This window comes from Sminthopsis crassicaudata, chromosome 6, assembly GCF_048593235.1.
Source record: "Sminthopsis crassicaudata isolate SCR6 chromosome 6, ASM4859323v1, whole genome shotgun sequence".
Taxonomy (NCBI): Eukaryota; Metazoa; Chordata; class Mammalia; order Dasyuromorphia; family Dasyuridae; genus Sminthopsis; species Sminthopsis crassicaudata.
In genome coordinates, this window is record NC_133622.1 from 167,375,705 (window position 1) to 167,395,692 (window position 19,988).

Sequence of the window (19,988 nt, forward strand, 5' to 3'; positions counted from 1 at the left end):
TGGCAGACTGTTGGAGGAGATTGAGTCAGACTATGACAGACACAAACTGTGAAGGAGACAATAAAGTCTGTTAATAAATAAATTATTTTTATTTATTACAATAAAGTATTTTAAATATAAAAATATTCTTGTCCTTCCTCATGGTGACTATCTATCCTTTTGAGACCAAGGCCCTTCCAGAGGACCTCCAGAAAGCTAGCTCAAACATTACACTTTAGCTTGGGAAAATGCTGAAAAATCTGATATTTACTTCTGTCTTTTCTTTTTTTTAGTGTTTTTTGTTTGGTTTTTTTTGTTTGTTTTTTAAAACAGTTGAGTTTAAGTGACTTGACTTGCCCAAAGTCACACAGCTAGTAAGTTTGTAAGTGTCCTGAGTACAGAATTGAACTCAGGTACGTCTGACTTCACAACCATTGCTTCATCCACTGCATCATCTAGCTGCGCTTTTATTTTTTTCCCCTTTTCTGTCTTTTCTAACCACTGTTTGGCTATGTCTTCTGGGGCCAAATGACACACATTTAATCTTCTACATCAGAAAACTTCAGATACCTGAAGGTAACTGTCATAATTCTCCTTCATCTTCTCTTCTCCAAACTTAAGTGTCTCAGGTTCCTAAATCTCATCCACAAGTGACAAAAGTTTGAGATTCTTTAGTATCATGGTTACCCTTCCCTGCTTATGTTTTTTTGTTTTGTTTTGTTTTTAATATGTCATCTAGAGCTAAACATAGTACCCTAACTGTATCTGACTAATGCAGAGGACAACGTGGTTCTCACCTCATTTTTCCTGGACACTGGCTTTCTCAAGGTAGCATGAGATTATTTGACCTTTTAGATCCTATTGCTTGTAGTGCAGTAAGATCTCCAAATCTTTTTCAGATGAAGTGCTCCTCTATCCTGGAGTTGGAAAGATGATTCTTACAATTTAACTTTTTTAAAATTTGAAATAAAAAAGGAATATTTCTATATATACAACAGAATACTCAAAAAAGCTACCTCCTACTACTTGCTCTTTTTTTTTTTAAGTCTCTTGGTAAATTCCTCACATTAATTTCATAACCATCCCACTTACTTGTATTTCCTTCTGAATTCTGCTCTCATGCATTTTTATAAACAAAATGGACATTTTTGATCTCTAATTTTTTTTTCCTACCTCTGACCTGGAAATCTTTTATTTATTTATAATAGCTTTGTATTTTTCAAAATACATGCAAAGATAGTTTTCTTTTTTTTTTTTTTTAATTTTTCTTTAAATTTTATAATTATAAACTTTTTTTGACAGTATATATGCATGAGTAATTTTTTTTATAACATTATCCCTTGTATTGATTTTTCCAAATTTTCCCCTCCCTCCTTCTACTCCCTCCCCTAGATGACAGGCAATCCCATCGATTTTACATGTGTTACAGTATAATCTAGATACAATATATGTGTGCAATCCAATTTTCTTGTTGCACGTTGAGTATTAGATTCCGAAGGTATAAGTAACCTGGGTAGATAGACAGTAGTGCTAACAATTTACATTCACTTCCCAGTGTTCCTTCTCTGGGGATAGTTGTTTCTGTCCATCATTGATCAACTGGAAGTGAGTTGGATCTTCTTTATGTTGAAGATATCCACTTCCATCAGAATACATCTTCATACAGCATTGTTGTTGAAGTGTTGAAGTTCTGGTTCTGTTCATTTCACTCAGCATCAGTTCATGTAAGTCCCTCCAAACCTTTCTGAATTCATCCTGCTGGTCATTTCTTACAGAGCAATAATATTCCATAACCTTCATATACCGTAATTTACCCAACCATTCTCCAATTGATGGACATCCATTCATTTTCCAGTTTCTAGCCACTACGAAAAGAGCTGCCACAAACATTTTGGCACATACAGATCCCTTTCCCCTCTTTAGTATTCAAAGATAGTTTTCAACATTCACCTTTGTAAACCTTATTCTAAATTTTTCTCCTTCCTTCCCTACCCTTTCTCCTCTAGACAAGTAATCCAATATAAGTTAAACACTTGCAATTCTTCTAAACATATTTCCACATTTATTGTGTTGTATAAGAAAAACAGATCAAAAGGAGAAAAAAATGAGGGGCGAAAAAACAAGCAAATAATAACAACTACCAAAAAAAGTGAAAATGCTATTTTGTGATCCAAATCAATCTCCATAGCCCTCTCTCTTGATGAGAATGGTTCCTTTACAAATCTTGGAATTCTCTTAAATCACCTCATTGTTGAAAAAAGGTCAAGTCCATCATAGTTAATTATCACATAATCTTGTTGTTGCTGTGTTCTCTTGGTTCTACTAACTTCACTTAGTATGAGTTCATGTAAAACTTTCCAGGCTTTTCTGAAATCACTCTGCTCATTGTTTCTTGAAGAACAATAATAATCCATAACATTCATATACCATAATTTATTCAGCCATTCCCTAACTGATGGGCATCCACTCAGTTTCTAGTTCTTTGCCACTTCAAAAAGGGCTGCCACAGGGGTAGCTAGGTGGCACAATGCATAGAGCACCAGCCTTGAATTCAGGAGGACCTGAGTTCAAATCTGGTCTCAGACACTTAACACTTCCTAGCTGTGTGACCCTGGGCAAGTCACTTAACCCCAGCCGGGGGGGGGGGGGGGGAGGGGGGAAGGGCTGCCACAGACATTTTTGTACATTGTGAGTTCTTTTCCTTTTTGATAATCTCTTTAGGATACAGACCCATTACAGACACTGCTAGATCAAAGGATATGCACAGTTTGATAGCCACTATGCCCTTTGGGCATCGTTCCAAATTGATCCAATAGATCCAAATGATTGGATCAGTTCACAACAACATCAGCAATGTATTAGTGTTTCAATTTTCCCACATTCCCTCCATTTATCATTATTTTTTCCTGTCATGTTAGCCATGGTATAGAGTGGTACCTTAGAGTTGTCCTTATTTGTATTTCTCTGATAAATATTGATTTAGAACATTTTTTTCATATACCTAGAAATAACTTTAATTCTTCATCTGAAAATTATCTGTTCCTATCTTTTGATCCATTTATTAATTGGGGAATGAGTGTATTCTTATAAATTTGAGTCAATATATAGAGAATATTTTAGAAATGAGGCCTTTGTTAGAAACACTGGATGTAAAAAATTTTCCCCAATTTTTTACTTCCCTTTTAATCTTGGCAGTATTGGTTTTATTTGTACAAAAACTTTTAATAGAACCAAAATTACCCACTTTGCATTTCATAATGTTCACTGGTTATTCTTTGACCATAAATTCCTTCTCCACAGATTTGAGAGGTAGACTATGCCTTGTTATCCTAATTTGCTTATAGTATCATCCTTTATATCTAAGCCATTTTGACATAATCTTAGTATAGGATATTAGGTATTGGTCAGCACCTAGTTTCTGCCAGAAATTTTTATCTAATAGTGAGCTTATTCCAGAAGCTGGGGTCTTTGGGTTTACCAAACATTAGATTACTATAGTTGAGTGTTGTATCTTGTGAACATAACCTATTCCACTGATCCAGTTGCCCAGTTTCTTAGGCAGTACCAAATGGTTTTGATGACAGCTGTTTTATAATAAAATTTTAGGTGTGGCAGTGGTAGGCCATCTTTCTTGCACTTTTTTTCCTCATTAATTCCCTTGAGATTCTTGACTTTTTGTTCTTCCAGAAGAATTTTGTTATTATTTTTTCTAGCTCTATAAAGTAATTTCTTTTTTTTTTTTTTTTTAATTTTTTTTATTTTATTTTATAATTATAACATTTTTTGACAGTACATATGCATGGGTAATTTTTTACAACATTATCCCTTGCACTTACTTCTATTCAGATTTTTTCCCTTCCTCCCCCAACCCCCTCCCCCAGATGGCAAGCAGTCTTATATATGTTAAATATATTACAGTATAATTTAGATACAATATATGTGTGTAGAACCGAATTTTTTGTTGCACAGGAAGAATTGGATTCAGAAGGTAAAAATAACAGTTTACATTCATTTCCCAGTGTTCCTTCTCTGGGTGTAGCTGATTCTGTCCATCATTAATCAATTGGAATTGGATTAGCTCTTCTCTATGTTGAAGAAATCCACTTCCATCAGCATACATCCTCCTACAGTATCATTGTTGAAGTGTATAATGATCTTCTGGTTCTGCTCATTTCACTCAGCATCAGTTGATGTAAGTCTCTCCAAGCTTCTCTGCATTTCTCCTGTTGGTCATTTCTTATAGAACAATAATATTCCATAACATTCATATACCATAGTTTACCCAACCATTCTCCAATTGATGGACATCCATTCATCTTCCAGGTTCTAGCCACTATGAAAAGGGCTGCCACAAACATTTTGGCACATACAGGACCCTTTCCCTTCTCTAGTAGTTCCTTGGGGTATAAGCCCAGTAGTAGTATGGCTGGGTCAAAGGGTATGCACATTTTGATAACTTTTTGGGCATAATTCCAGATTGCTCTCCAGAATGGTTGGATTCTTTCACAACTCCACCAACAATGCATCAGTGTCCCAGTTTTCCCACAGCCCCTCCAACATTCATTGTTATTTGTTCCTGTCATCTTAGCCAATCTGACAGGTGTGTAATGATACCTCAGAGTTGTCTTAATTTGCATTTCTCTGATCAATAGTGATTTGGAACACTCTTTCATATGAGTGGAAATAGTTTTAATTTCATCATCTGAAAATTGTCTGTTCATATCCTTTGACCATTTATCAATTGGAGAATGGCTTGATTTCTTATAAATTTAAGTCAATTCTCTGTATATTTTGGAGATGAGGCCTTTATCAGAACCTTTAACTGTAAAAATTTTTTCCCAATTTGTTACTTCCCTTCTAATCTTGTTTGCATTAGTTTTGTTTGTGCAGAAACTTTTTAATTTGGTGTAATCAAAATGTTCTATTTTGTGATCAATAATGGTCTCTAGTTCTCCCTTGGACACAAACTCCTTCCTCCTCCACAAGTCTGAGAGGTAAACCATCCCATGTTCCTCCAATTTATTTATGATTTCGTTCTTTATGCCTAAATCTTGGACCCATTTTGATCTAATCTTAGTATGTGGTGTTAAATGTGGGTCCATGTCTAGTTTCTGCCATACTAATTTCCAGTTTTCCCAGCAGTTTTTGTCAAATAATGAATTCTTATCCCAAAATTTGGGATCTTTGGGTTTGTCAAAGATTAGATTGCTATTTTTATTCACTATCTTGTCCTGTGAACCTAACCTATGCCACTGATCAACTAGTCTATTTCTTAGCCAATACCAAATGGTTTTGGTGACTGTTGCTTTATAATATAGCTTTAAATCAGGTACACTTAGACCACCTTCCTCTGACTTTTTTTTCATTAGTTCCCTTGCAATTCTCGACCTTTTATTCTTCCATATGAATTTTGTTGTTATTTTTTCTAGGTCAAGTTTCTTGGGAGTCTGATTGGTATAGCACTAAATAAATAGATTAGTTTGGGGAGTATTGTCATCTTTATTATATTCGCTCGGCCTATCCAAGAACACTGAATGTCTTTCCAATTATTTAAATCTGACTTTATTTTTGTGGCAAGTGTTTTGTAATTTTGCTCATATAATTCCTGACTCTCCTTTGGTAGATATATTCCCAAATATTTGATACTATCGACTGTTATTTTGAATGGAATTTCTCTTTGTATCTCTTGCTGCTGGATTGTGTTGGTAATGTATAAAAATCCTGAGGATTTATGTGGATTTATTTTGTATCCTGCGACTTTGCTAAAATTCTGAATTATTTCTAATAGCTTTTTAGCAGAGTCTTTGGGGTTCTCTAAGTATACCATCATGTCATCTGTGAAAAGTGACAATTTGATTTCTTCATTTCCTACTCTAATTCCTTGGATCTCTTTCTCGGCTCTTATTGCCAAGGCTAGAGTTTCTAGTACTATATTGAATAGTAATGGTGATAGTGGGCAACCTTGTTTCACTCCTGATCTTACAGGGAAAGGTTCTAGTTTATCACCATTACATATGATGTTTACTGAAGGTTTTAAATATATGCTCCTTATTATTTTAAGGAATAGTCCATTTATTCCTATACTCTCAAGCGTTTTTAGTAGGAATGGATGTTGGATTTTATCAAATGCCTTTTCTGCATCTATTGAGATGATCATATGGTTTTTATTAATTTGATTATTAATATGGTCAATTATACTAATAGTTTTCCTAATATTAAACCAGCCCTGCATTCCTGGTATAAATCCCACTTGGTCATAGTGTATTATCCTGGGGATGATTTTCTGAAGTCTATTTGCTAATATCTTATTTAAGATTTTAGCATCAATATTCATTAAGGAAATTGGTCTATAGTTTTCTTTCTCAGTCTTCGATCTACCTGGTTTAGGTATCAGTACCATGTCTGTGTCATAGAAGGAATTTGGTAGGACTCCTTCAATCCCTATTTTTTCAAATAGTTTACATAGCATTGGAGTTAGTTGTTCTTTAAATGTTTGGTAGAATTCACCTGTAAATCCATCTGGTCCTGGGGACTTTTTCTTAGGAAGTTGGTTAATAGCTTGGTCTATTTCTTTTTCTGAGATGGGACTATTTAGACTACTTACTTCTTCCTCTGTTAATCTGGGCAAGCTATATTTTTGAAGGTATTCTTCCATTTCATTTAAGTTATCGAATTTATCGGCATAAAGTTGAGCAAAGTAGCTCCTAACTATTGTTCTAATTTCCTCTTCATTAGTGGTGAGTTCACCCTTTTCATTTTCAAGACTATCAATTTGCTTTTTCTCTTTCCTTTTTTTAATCAGGTTTACTAAGGGTTTGTCTATTTTGTTGGTTTTTTCATAAAACCAACTCTTAGTTTTATTAATTAATTCAATAGTTTTTTTTACTTTCAATTTTATTAATCTCACCTTTTATTTTTTGAATTTCAAGTTTTGTGTTTGTCTGGGGGTTTTTAATTAGTTCCTTTTCTAGCAATTTTAGTTGTAAACCCAATTCGTTGGCCCTCTCTTTCTCTATTTTATGCAGGTAGGCCTGTAGAGATATAAAACTTCCCCTAATTACTGCTTTGGCTGTATCCCACACATTTTGGTATGATGTCTCATTATTGTCATTTTCTTGGGTGAAGTTATTATGTCTATGATTTGCTGTTTTACCCAATCATTCTTTAGTATAAGATTATTTAGTTTCCAATTATTTTTTGGTCTATTTTCCCCTGGCTTTTTATTAAATGTTATTTTGATTGCATTATGGTCTGAAAAGGATGCATTTACTATTTCTGCCTTACTGCATTTGAGTTTGAGGTTTTTATGCCCTAGTATATGATCAATTTTTGTATAGGTTCCATGAACTGCTGAGAAGAAAGTATATTCCTTTCTGTCTCCATTTAGCTTTCGCCAAAGATCTATCATATCAAACTTTTCTAGTATTCTATTTACCTCTTTGACTTCTTTCTTATTTATTTTGTGGTTTGATTTATCTAATTCTGATAGTGCAAGGTTGAGATCTCCCGCTATTATAGTTTTGCTATCTATTTCCTCTTGCAGCTCTCTTAATTTCTCTTTTAAGAATTTAGATGCTGCACCACTTGGTGCATACATGTTTAATATTGATACTGCTTCACTATTGATGCTTCCCTTTAGCAGGATATAATGCCCTTCTTATCTCTTTTAATTAGATCAATTTTTGTTTTTGCTTGATCTGAGATGAGGATGGCTACTCCTGCTTTTTTGGTTTTGCCTGAAGCATAATAGATTCTGCTCCACCCTTTTACTTTTAGTTTGAATGTCTCATCCTGTTTCAGGTGTGTTTCCTGTAAACAACATATAGTAGGATTCTGACTTTTAATCCAGTCTGCTAACTGCTTCCTCTTTAAGAGGCAGTTTGCCCCATTCACATTTATGGTTAGAAGGACTAATTCTATATTGCTTGCCATCCTATTAACCCCTGCTTATGCTTTTCCCCTTTCCTTCCCTTTTACCCTCCTATCCAGTATTAAACTGGTAAACACCACTTGCTTTTCACAGCCCTCCCTTTTTAGGATCCCTCCCCCACCTTAAAGATCCTCCCCTTATTTTACCCCTTTTCCTCGAAATTACTGTATTCCCTTCCCCTTAGCTTACTCCTTCCCTTTCACTTTTCAATGAAGTGGAAGAAGTTTCACCATAAATCGAATATGTCTATTGATACACGCTATGTTCATCTCCCTCCTTTCTTTCTCTCAGATATAATAGGTTACCTTTGCCTCTTCATGAGATGTAGTACCACCACTTTATACTTTTTTATGATATAATCTCCTTTCCACCTCTAGTTTCTAAGACAAATTGTACATATGTTCTTTACATATTTTTTTGACAGAAGTATAGTTCTCAAGATTTCTTTTTACCTTTTTTAGAAGTCTCTTGAGTTCTGTATTTGAAGATCAAACCTCTTATGTAGGTCTGGTTTTTTCATCAAAAATAGATGGAATTCATTTATTTCGTTAAATGTCCATCTTCTTCCCTGGAAAACGATGCTCATTCTTGCTGGGTAAGTTATTCTTGGCTGCATACCAAGTTCCTTAGCCTTTCGGAATATCATGTTCCAGGCCCTGCGTTCTTTTAATGTGGATGCTGCTAGATCCTGTGTTATTCTTATTGTGGATCCTCCATATCTGAATTGTTTTTTTCTAGCAGCTTCCAATATCTTTTCCTTTGTCTGATGGTTCTTGAACTTGGCCACTATATTTCTTGGTGTTTTGATTTTAGGGTCCCTTTCAGTAGGTGATCGATGAATTTTCTCAATGTCTATTTTACCCTCTGTTTCCAAAACGTCTGGGCAGTTCTCTTTGATAATTTCCTGGAAAATGGTGTCCAAGCTCTTTTTTTCCTCCCATTTTTCAGGGAGTCCGATTATTCTCAAATTGTCTCTCCTGGATCTGTTTTCCAGGTCTGTTGTCTTTCTGGTAAGGTACTTGACAGTCTTTTCAATTGTTTCATTTCTCTGGTTTTGCTTGACTCCCTCTTGGTTTCTCCTTGAGTCATTCATTTCTACTTGTTCCAGTCTAATTTTCAATGATGTATTTTCTTCACTCACTTTTTTAATATCTCTTTGTAATTGTCCAATTGAGTTTTTATCTTCTATGGAATTTTTTTCCATTTTATCCATTTTATTTTTTAGAGAGCTGATTTCTTTTTCCAGCTCTCTAATCCTGTTTTCCTTGGAGTTGTTTACCTTTTCCAGCTCACTAATCCTGTTTTCCTTGGAGTTGTTTACCTTTTCCAGCTCACTAATCTTGTTTCTCAATGATTTGATTTCGTTATCCATTCTGTCTTTGAATGCATGGGATGACTTCTCCAGGCTCTCTTGCCAAGCTTCCCTTTCCTTTTCCCATTTCTCTTCCAGCTCTCTTGTGAGAGCCTTTTTGATTTCCTCTATGAGGTTCTTTTGTATTGAGGAGCAGCTTATATCCCTCCCAGGGGATACATCTGGGGACAGTCTGTTCCTAGTCTCCTCAGCATTTGAAGTCTGCTCCCTCTCCACACAGAAGCTGTCAATGGTTAGAGCCCTTTTGAATTTTTTGTTCATTTTGTCAGAGTAGGAATCAAAGAAAACAAACTGACAAGAGAAACAATTGGTCTGTTTTGTGGGGGATGGGGCTGGATGGTATTAATGGGCTTCCTCTACAGACTGGGGGTAGGGCAGCAGAGAGCCACTAACAGAACAGCAATGACTGTACTGAGTCTGCGCTCTGAGTCTCTGAGAACGCACCGAGTCAGTCCAGGTGGGGGTTGGGGGTGGCCGGGCTCTGAGAGACTCTGGCTTTCTGGGGTTTTAATCTTCACCTCCGGTGTTTACACCCTCTCTGCTGCTCCTGGCTTGCTGCCAAGACGGAGCATCCACACTGGGGCAAAAGCCCTTTCGCAGAAACGGCAGAGATCACACCCCTCCCCCTCTGGTCTGAGCTGTGTGAGCTGCCTGTCTTGCTCTGGCTGTCTGCCCTCAGTCTGCGCCCAGTCTGATTGACCCTCCCCCGAACAAACACAGACCTTTTCTGGCGACTTTCAAGGATGTCTTCTCTTGGTGATAATTTGTGGATTTCTTTCTGGGTCAAGCATTAAGTCAGAGGCTTGTCATGAAGTAAGTTCTGAGAGAAAACGAGGAGCTCAAGCAGCTGTCTGCCTCCACGCCGCCATCTTGGCCGGAAGTCCCTATAAAGTAATTTCTTGTCAATTTGATTAATATGGCACCGAACAAATAGATTAATTTGGGTAGGATTGTCATTTTTATTATATTAGCTCAGCCTACCCATGAGCACTTTATATTCTTCAAATTGTAATTTTGTTCATTTGATCTATACTTTAAAAATATTTTTCTCCAAAACATTTTATCTCTTTAGGTTTGACCCAGCATTCTAATCTTTTTTTTCTAAGATCTTTTTTGGCTCTTGATGCTGATATCCATTATGAATGGTGCCCTCCCAGCTTTGTTATGCCATTAGCAAATCTAATAAGTATGCTATCTCTGCCTTTAGCTCATTTATTGATTTTTTTAAAAAAATGTTAAATAATAAAAGCAAGGGCAAGTTCCCTCACCACATTGCTACAAGTTAGTGATTCATCTATGACCATTCAGCTAATTCCCAGGATACATAAATCACCTGAGTCACATTTATACATTTAACATTAACTCAAGAAATTTGTTAGATGATTTCTTAAACTTGGGTACATTGTATCTACCTCATTTTTGTAATCTATTGGTAACCATGGTCTGACGTTTTCTTGATGAAACCTCATTGATTGGCTGTGCTTTTGTTGCTATATTGAATTTTGACAAGAATTGAAAATCAGGCTCCCTGGACTTTGCTCTTTAGTTCTGAATCAGCTCTGCAATAATAATCTTTCTCTGTTATCTTCTAAGAATATTTGTGTCAGTTCAGTTCTGTGTCTAATAAGTTCAGTTCTTTAAATGTAGCTAGATACTCTTTTTATCTCCTTACTCCTCTTTTATTCCAGTCCCATATTTTCCATTTTTAGTCTTCAGGGTCCAGTGATCAGTATCCTAAACAGAGATAATAAGAATTTAATCATTCCTAAACATTATTCCTATTTAGTTTTTGATCCTCTGATTTTCTGTGTGTGTGTGCACATATACATTCATGCCTTGAGGGCAGCTAGGTGGCACACTGATCCTAAAGTCAGGTAGACCTCCCTTACTTGAGTTCAAGTCAAATTCAAATCCAGCTTCAGACATTTACTAGCTGTGTGATCTTAGGCAAGTCATTTAATCCTGCTTGCCTCAGTTCTTTATCTGTAAAATGAGTTGAAGAAGGAAATGGCAAATCACTTCAGGGTTTTTGTCAAGAAAATCATACAACTAGAGGCAGCCAAGTGATGCAGTGGATAGTGTACCAGCCCTGAAGTCAGGAGAACCTGAGTTTAAATCTGCCCTCAGACTCTTAACACGTCACGCTTCCTAGCTGTGTGATCCTGGGCAAGTCACTTAACCCCAATTGCCTTAGCAAAAAAAAAGAAAAAGAAAACCACACAACTGAAATGATTGAATAACAATAAATAGGTTTTTCAAATGAACAAGTTCTTACTACAAACTAAAAATCTTAACACTCACCAGCCTCTCAGCTTATTCTGAGTTTTGGCAGACTCAACATCACTTTTATAGGACAATGACACATTTTTATATTTGACCTCCTGTTTATGCTTTCTTATGTGTTCTTCTCTATAGCCCTTTTAAAAATCTAAATTGGTCAGTGAGGAGTCTGTATGTAACATGTAACATATATATCTTTATATTTGTTCATGAACTCAAAAAATCATTTATAGTCTCTTTTAAAAGACATCAGTAAACACAAAAGTTAATTCTGCTTTATGAATTGAGTGTGCTAGGGTCTTAACGTGGGATCCATGAATTTTTAATAATAACTACATTTCAGTATAATTGGTTTCCTTTATAATCCTTATTTTTTTTTTTCAATAAATTTTAACAGATTATTTTATATGAGGTTTATGGTATTGCCTAGCCTGCCAAAGAGATCCATGAGACAAGAAAGATTGAGAATCCTTGCAGTGTGCTTTATTAAAGGGAGGGGAGGGGAGAATATCATATGGAAGAGAAATCAGATTTGCAACTTATCAGTTATCAATTACTTATCAGTAATTGAACTTTTATTGACTAGACTTAATTGGTAGTGGTTTACAAACAATTATATCCATGTTCTCTACACACCTACAAGAAACTTGGACCATTTCCCAACTGTTCATATTGTCATGATTTTTCCCCCCCATTTTCCCCCATTTACATGTAAAACTTTTTTTTTTTTTTTTGGTTATACATCTACATTCATTTTTTGACACATGACATTCATATTTTCATATGAATCATGTTGAGAGAGAAAATTCAAAACAAAGGGAAAAACCAGGAGAGGAGAAAAAAACCAGTGTGTATTGATTTTATATTCAGTTTTCATAATTCTCTTTTTGGATGCAAATGGGATTTTCCATCCAAATTTTATTAGGGTTGCCTTGGATCACTGAACCACTGAGAAGAAGGACATCTATCCTAATGAATCATTGCACAATTTTGCTATTGCTATGTAGAATGCTGTCTTGATTTTGTTCCTTTCACTCAGCATCAGCCTATATAAATCTTTCTAGGTCTTTCTGAAGTCAGTCTCATCATCACTTTATTGAACAATAACTTTCCATTACTTTCATATACCATAACTTATTCAGCTATTCCCCAATTGATGGACATCTACTCATATTTCAATTCTTTGCCATGATTAAAAAAAAAAAAAAAAAAAAGGAGCTGCTACAAACATTTTTGCACATGTGGCTCCTTTTCACTCTTCTATGATTTCTTTAGGATACAGACCAAGTAGTGACATTGCTAGATCAAAATTTTATACACAGTTCTATATAGGGCTCTCCAGAAATTGGATCATTTTACAGCTCTACTCCCAATTTTTTCACATCCCTTCCAATATTTTTGTTATCTTTCCTATCATCTTAGCCAATCTGAAAGGAGTGAGGTACCCCAGAGTTGTTTTAATTTGCATTTCTTTTCTATTCTTGAAGTCTGGAAGACTCCCCTTCTTGAGTTCAAATTCAGCTTCAAACAGTTACTAGCAAATTACTTACCCAGTAATGATTTAGAGCATTTTTATGTCTTCATTTGAAAATTGTTCATATCCTTTGAAAGTTGATAAATTGGGGAATTACTTGCATTCTTATAAATTTGACTCCATTCTTTTTATATTTTAGATTTGAGGCCTTTTTCAGAAACTGTAAACATTATTTCCCTACTTTCTGCTTCCTTTCTAATCTTGGCTGCCTTGGTTTTGTTTGTGCAAAACCTTTTTAATTTAATGTAATCAAAGTTTTCAGTATTATATTTTCTGTACTAGTGAAATAACAGGCTAGGATTGTAAAGCAATTTACTTGATCCACACCAAGAAATGAATGTTAAAGTAATTGTGCTTTATAATAAAATGTTTTTTTTCTTTTAACTTTTTTTAAGTGAACATCGTGTGGATGATTCAGGAAGACAGTGTAAAAGCGTAAATTTTGACAAAGGTATTATTTAATTCCTTTAAGAATTTATTGAATTACAGCTCCCAAAATGTTGCTAATGATTCTGGTTGCCTGGAAGTCATTTATATTTTGCTTTCAGGGGCAGCTAGATGGTGCGGTGGATAGAGCAACAGTTCTGAAGTCAGGAGGACCTGACTTCAAATCTGGCCTCAGACACTTTTTTTTTTTTTTTTTTAATAGTTTTTATTTACCAGATATATGCATGGGTAATTTTATAGCATTGACAATTGCCGAACCTTTTGTTCCAATTTTTCCCCTCCTTCTCCCATCCCCCCCCCCCAGATGGCAGGTTGACCAATACATGTTACATATGTTAAAGTATAAATTAAATACAATATATGTATACATGTCCAAACAGTTGTTTTGCTGTACAAAAAGAATCAGACTTTGAAATAGTGTACGGTTAGCCTGTGAAGGAAATCAAAAATGCAGGCGGACAAAATTAGAGGGATTGAGAATTCTATGTAGCGTTCATAATCATCTCCTAGAGTTCTTTCTCTGGGTGTAGTTGGTTCAGTTCATTACTGTTCATTTGGAACTGATTTGGTTCATTTCATTGTTAAAGATGGCCATGTCCATCAGAATTGATCATCATATAGTATTGTTGTTGAAGCATACAATGATCTCCTGGTTCTGCTCATTTCACTCAGCATCAGTTCATGTAAGTTTCTCCAGGCCTCTCTGAAATCATCCTGTTGGTCATTTCTTACAGAACAATAATATTCCATAATATTCATATACCACATTTTATTCAGCCATTCTCCAATTGATGGGCATCCACTCAGTTTCCAGTTTCTGGACACTACAAAGAGGGCAGCCACAAACATTCTTGCACATACAGGTCCTTTTCCCTTCTTTAAGATCTCCTTGGGATGTAAGCCCAGTAGTAGCCCTGCTGGATCAAAGGGCATGCAAAGCTCGACAACTTTTTGAGCACAGTTCCAGATTGCTCTCCAGAATGGGATGTATTCACAATTCCACCAACCATGTATCAATGTCCGTGTTTTCCCACATCCCCTCCAACAATGCGCATTATCTTTCCCTGTCATTCTAGTCAATCTGACAGGTGTGTAGTGGTATCTCAGCGTTGTCTTAATTTGCATTTTTCTTTCTGATTAATAATGACTTGGAGCATCTTTTCATATGGCTGGAAATACTTTCAATTTCTTCATCTGAGAATTGTCTGTTCATATCTTTTGACCATTTATCAATTGGAGAATGGCTTGATTTCTTATAAATTAGAGTCTATTCTCTATATATTTTGGAAATGAGGCCTTTATCAGAATCATTGACTGTAAAATTTTCCCAGTTTATTGTTTCCCTTCTAATCTTATCTGCATTAGTTTTGTTTGTACAAAAACTTTTCAATTTGATATAATCAAAGTTTTCTATTTTGTGATCAATAATGATCTCTAGTTCTTCTTTCTGGCCTCAGACACTTAACAGTTCCTTTGTGACCTGAGCACACTTAACCCCAATTGCCTCATTAAAAAAAAAGAAAAAGTATTTTGCTTCTAATTAAAATATATTGGATCACTGAGGAAGAACCTTTGCAACACTATCATTGAAAAAGTTGCGGTTGACAATCTAGGCATGTAAACTTATTGCTGTTCCCAATTGAAAAGGGCCAGATTGTCCCTTTTCCTCAATTCCCAACTCCTTTTAAAACTCAGGGAAGGTATCAAGTATTCAGGGCCGTGTGGATAGGTGGATAGTAGTTTTGCAGATATTAATAATTTTAAAGTAAGTAAATTATTAAGTTAATGATAGGGAATTTTCTTAATCATTATAGTCTATGTCATAAAGTTCTTGAGTTCTAATCTTTAGTAGTATATGGAATTATATGTGATGGTAACATTTTAAAAGTTTAAAAAACATGGCTTACAATGATCTTTTCAGGATCATTTTTCCAGTTTTCAGAATTATTTTCAAGGTAGTTTAAGGATAGAATTTTATTGGGTTTTCTGTTTGTGGTTTCTGACATGTAATGATATAAATAAAAGAAAACTTTTTAAAATGTGGGAACTCTGAATAACTGAGTTATTCTTATATTTTGATGTAGCAAGCACAGATGCAATTCATGATACCCAAGGAAGCATTGATCAAGTTGCTGTTGTCACCACCAACATTCTTTTCTTCATCATCCTGTTTATATTTGCTCTTTTTGAAACGTGAGTTTTATTATTTGAAATTATAATATCCTATTTTGTTAGCAAAGCATTAATTCCCTTTAAAAGACAGTTTTTCTGATCATAGAACCAAAAATAAGTAAATAATAACAGGCACCAAAAATATTATTCAGTAAGAAAAACTTTGTTATTGTCTTGCCACATTTAGGAGGATAGGGGAACCTATCATATTATCTTCCCTCTTTATTCATTTTTCTTTTAGTATCTAATATTTAGATTCTTAAGCATTGGGATTAATGACTTGTAGTTTAATGCCACAACCTATAGGACAGGACTATTAGATCTAATATAATTGTACACCATATATTCAAAGAATAATTTTTCAGTATCACAATTCTCTGGGACACTGTAAACTGGGATAGGGATATTTCATAAACTTTGTATGTCAGCTGAATACCAACCTGGCCAAGCTGGAGAGCTTCATCACCAGAGTGGCTAATGGGGACATGAAATTTTAGGTCCCATCAAGTCAAAGATGGATTTCAATCTATTCCCCATACTTCAAGAATCTTAGGTCTTTCAAGTGTTCAGGGCACTTTCACAAAGAATATTGTTTTAGTCTCCAAAATCTTATGCTGATTGGATAGAAATATTAAAAGTGTTATGTTGTCTATCACCTTAATATTTCCTTCCTTTTGGGAGAGAGGAAGAGGACTGTAGGGAATGTTTTCAACATGGGCACTTTGCCTTTTGGCACACTTCATTAAATTTGATTCTTCTTCAAATACCCTAACCCTTAGTACCTCAGCCTACTTACCTCCCATGAGCTACTCCACTTCAGCCAGAAGATGATCATCCCATTGATCTTGCTATCACCTCCATATTCAAGAATTCTGAAATCCTCATATTGACCATAATTGCTTGGTTTTCCACTACTGGGTACCTTTCCTTAACCAATTCCTTGACCCTTATAAATGTTTCATTAAATGGTCAGCTTCTTCAGAACAAAAACTATATTTTGCCCTTTTATTTATCCACAGCACTTGACATAGTATTTCACACAATAGGTTTTTAATTAATGTTTATTGATTGATGTTGCTTACCTATCTTAAAAGAAAGGATTCTATGAGGTGAAGGGTTTGTTTGTGTTTTTTTTGGGGGGGTGACTAGTATAAATATCAAAAATCTAGTAATTAAACCTTTAAAAGTTTTTTTTTAAAGATGTAGGAAAAAAAGTTAAGCCCATTTGCATTTAGAAAATTCACTTAGGAAGAATAATTTTTCAGAAATACCTAAATAAATAATAAATGACCAGAATATATGAACAGGCAGTTTTCAGAAGAAATTAAAGCCATCTATAGAAATGTGAAAAAATGTCCTTGGGGATGCAGCTGGTTAATACAACCTGGACAGAAACAGTGCTGAAGTGGATTTCATGGCTGGCTCTGTAGCACAAGATGTAATGTTTGCCTGTAAACCAACTGAATTTACTTTAGGTCTTCATGAGAGACAGTGCTTTAGGTCAGATACACCAGATTTTCAAGTCAAGACAGAAAACTAAATCTGTATCATGTTATGTCCAACTAAAGGAAAAGTAAGAAAAGATAAATGAGAAGAAAATGGAAGAATCTCTATAGATTCTGAGGCAAAACAGTGAAATTATTTCTAACTCTAAAGTAACAAAAATCCATATTGATGCTGTTGAATGTGTAAAAAATAAGAAACAGGCTGAGGAAGATTGGCCAAATGATTAAGGTTGCTTGTTGGTCATGTTATCACTTAAGAAAGTTGAAATTCAAATGTACACGTCTTGATTCAGTTTTACACTGTCAGTTGTTTTCATTAATATTAAGTCTTTTAAATATTTTCTCTACTTCCTATAATATTATTGTCTTTATTTGGTCTTTCTAGCATTGCTACTCCACTAACAATGGATATGTATGCTTGGACCCGTGAACAAGCAGTTTTATATAATGGAATTATACTAGCTATTGTTGGAGTTGAAGCAGTGATTGTTTTCATGGGAATGAAAGCACTTTCCAAAAAGTAAGTTACCATATTTTTTGATTTCCATTCTAACCATTCAAACAAAAATATAAAACAATGATTCTCAATCAAATACATGTTGCTAAAGTATTTAGATTATATTTTATTTATACCTCTTTATACAAGTTTTTTAAATGTTATATTAACATTTATTTCTTTGAAATAAGACAAATTTTTTTTGTGAAATATTTACCTCATTGTCCTGTTGAATAAGTCTAAATCAGATATTGTACTTGTTTAAACTGCATGGGTATATGCCCATATAGTTTGAGAAACACCAGCATAAATTATTGGTATTGTGATTTAAATTTATGGCTTTTTTTTTTTAAAGGGGGAAAATTAATTGATTTTTTTTTAATATTGCATTTTATAAATAATTGGAGAACTATTTGAAACCTGCACATGACCTTGATGTCTAGGTATTTACAGATCATTTGAAGAGGAAATAATCACATCATATCAATAATGTAGTAAAAAATTGTATATAATGAAATGCTAAATATGTATATTAGTGAGTGCTACCTCAAACAGTTAAGTGCCTGGAGTTCAGAGAATATGAACTGGGGTGATAAGATGAAGATTGACCAGGGCTCTATAATAGTCCTCCAGAGGTCAGTAGTCCCCAAGAGAAACTACCTTTCCAATCAGAGAAAGCTGTGGTACAGCCACCATTTAGACGGTGAAAAAATACATGCAGTAACCAGTGGAGCTCATCTCTCCAGCCCAACCCTTTGCTCCTTTACCCATAATTGCTCAACAGTCTGTGTGTGCTAACCTTCCATGACTATGGCTGTGAAAGCTGTCAGTTTCCCCCTCCTTGTCACTCCCAGCCCCTATAACTAGAATCTGTGCAAGCAGAGTCCTCCCAGCTACCCTTCATATACTCATGTCTGCAGCCAGGCTGCCCCTTAGTGTGCACTCAGTACTACCACCCCACCCCATTTTTGTTTTTAATAAGAAAAGAGAGCCACAGAGGAGTTGAAATTTGCATTGCAGATGTCTCGTATTATATCTTAAGCAGATGAAATATTTGTAAAGCATTTAGCCTGGCACAAAGTAGGTGCCTAATATATGTGTATTTCCTTCCATAAGCCTATCTCCCTTCCTCTTTCTGTGGAGGTTGTCACCATCCTTTTAGCCTTCTGCGTTCAAAATCATCTCCTCAGCTCCTATCTTTCACTTCTGCTGCCTCTCCCATAGCTTGCCAAACCTTGTCCTTTCTACCTTCACAGCATATCTCACATCTCTTCCCTTCTTTCTACTCAGACACCACCACTACCAGCCAAGCTCAGGCACTTATTGCTGCCTCTCACCTGCACTGTTGCCACAGCCTTCTAATGGTCCCCCTGCCTCATCTTTCCCTGTTCCAGTTCATTCTTCGCTCAGCTCTTAAAATGTTTTCCTAAACATCAGACCGTATTACTGCCCAGCTCAGTAAATTTCAGTAGCTTCCTACTGACTTTAGGATCAAACATTATTTCTTATTTCATCCTTAAAGTTTTTTTTCTTTTACTTTTATAATATGCATACTTATCAATGTACTAGCATATCTATATAACATATATAATTACATATGCACAAACTCACAGTGTATCTTCAAAGATATGTTACTGGTAGGTTAAATGTGTAATCACAAAAGTTTGGAGATCACTAGTATAGGCAACAGTGGTGAAGGAGGGTGTTCTAGCAGAAGGAGCAGTATGAGTAGATTGGGAACCTCGCTGGCCCAAGTGTGAGTTTACCAGAAGTTGGGATGGCAAGTCATTTTTGGAGAAAAAGTTTTACTGTAAGTATATTAGTTTTGAGATAATATTAGAATATCCAAGAATAGACCTGTAATGACCAATCACTCTGAAAAATCCAGATGTCTTGGAATATCAGTTAAAAAAGTAAATCATGCTCAGAATAATTTACTTACCAATGCAAAAAGTACATGGATTATTTCTGGGAAAAATTTTTAGAGATGGAAGCATAAATAAAAAGTATGTTAGTTGGAGTTATCTTGATTCCTCAATCTCTTGTCCTCACACCTCATATAATGTGCATTCAGTTTTCCTTTTAAGTCTTTTGAATGTCTTTTCCATGTCCACCCACTGCCACAATCTTAGTTCCCATCGTTTTTCACTTTGTGCCTGGATGACTCCCTGTCTTCTTTTCCCCCGTTAGCCCATGTAAGTCACCTGCAAATGGGAACTGACAGTGTAGAATCAGAAGAGAAGAGAGCCCAGGATAGCCATGGGCAATGACCC

General features: G+C 35.2%; 1 protein-coding gene across 2 annotated transcripts in view; it reads left to right on the forward strand.

Annotated features, from left to right (window-relative positions):
* The window catches only part of MFSD8 (major facilitator superfamily domain containing 8), a 38,536-nt gene that overhangs the window by 15,828 nt on the left and 2,720 nt on the right, over window positions 1–19,988 (forward strand). For both annotated transcript variants that reach the window (XM_074274824.1, XM_074274823.1), the window contains exons 7-9: window positions 13,491–13,546; window positions 15,627–15,735; window positions 17,605–17,739. In XM_074274824.1, the coding sequence (XP_074130925.1) occupies window positions 13,491–13,546; window positions 15,627–15,735; window positions 17,605–17,739 (300 nt within the window). The remainder of the gene's footprint in view (window positions 1–13,490; window positions 13,547–15,626; window positions 15,736–17,604; window positions 17,740–19,988) is intronic.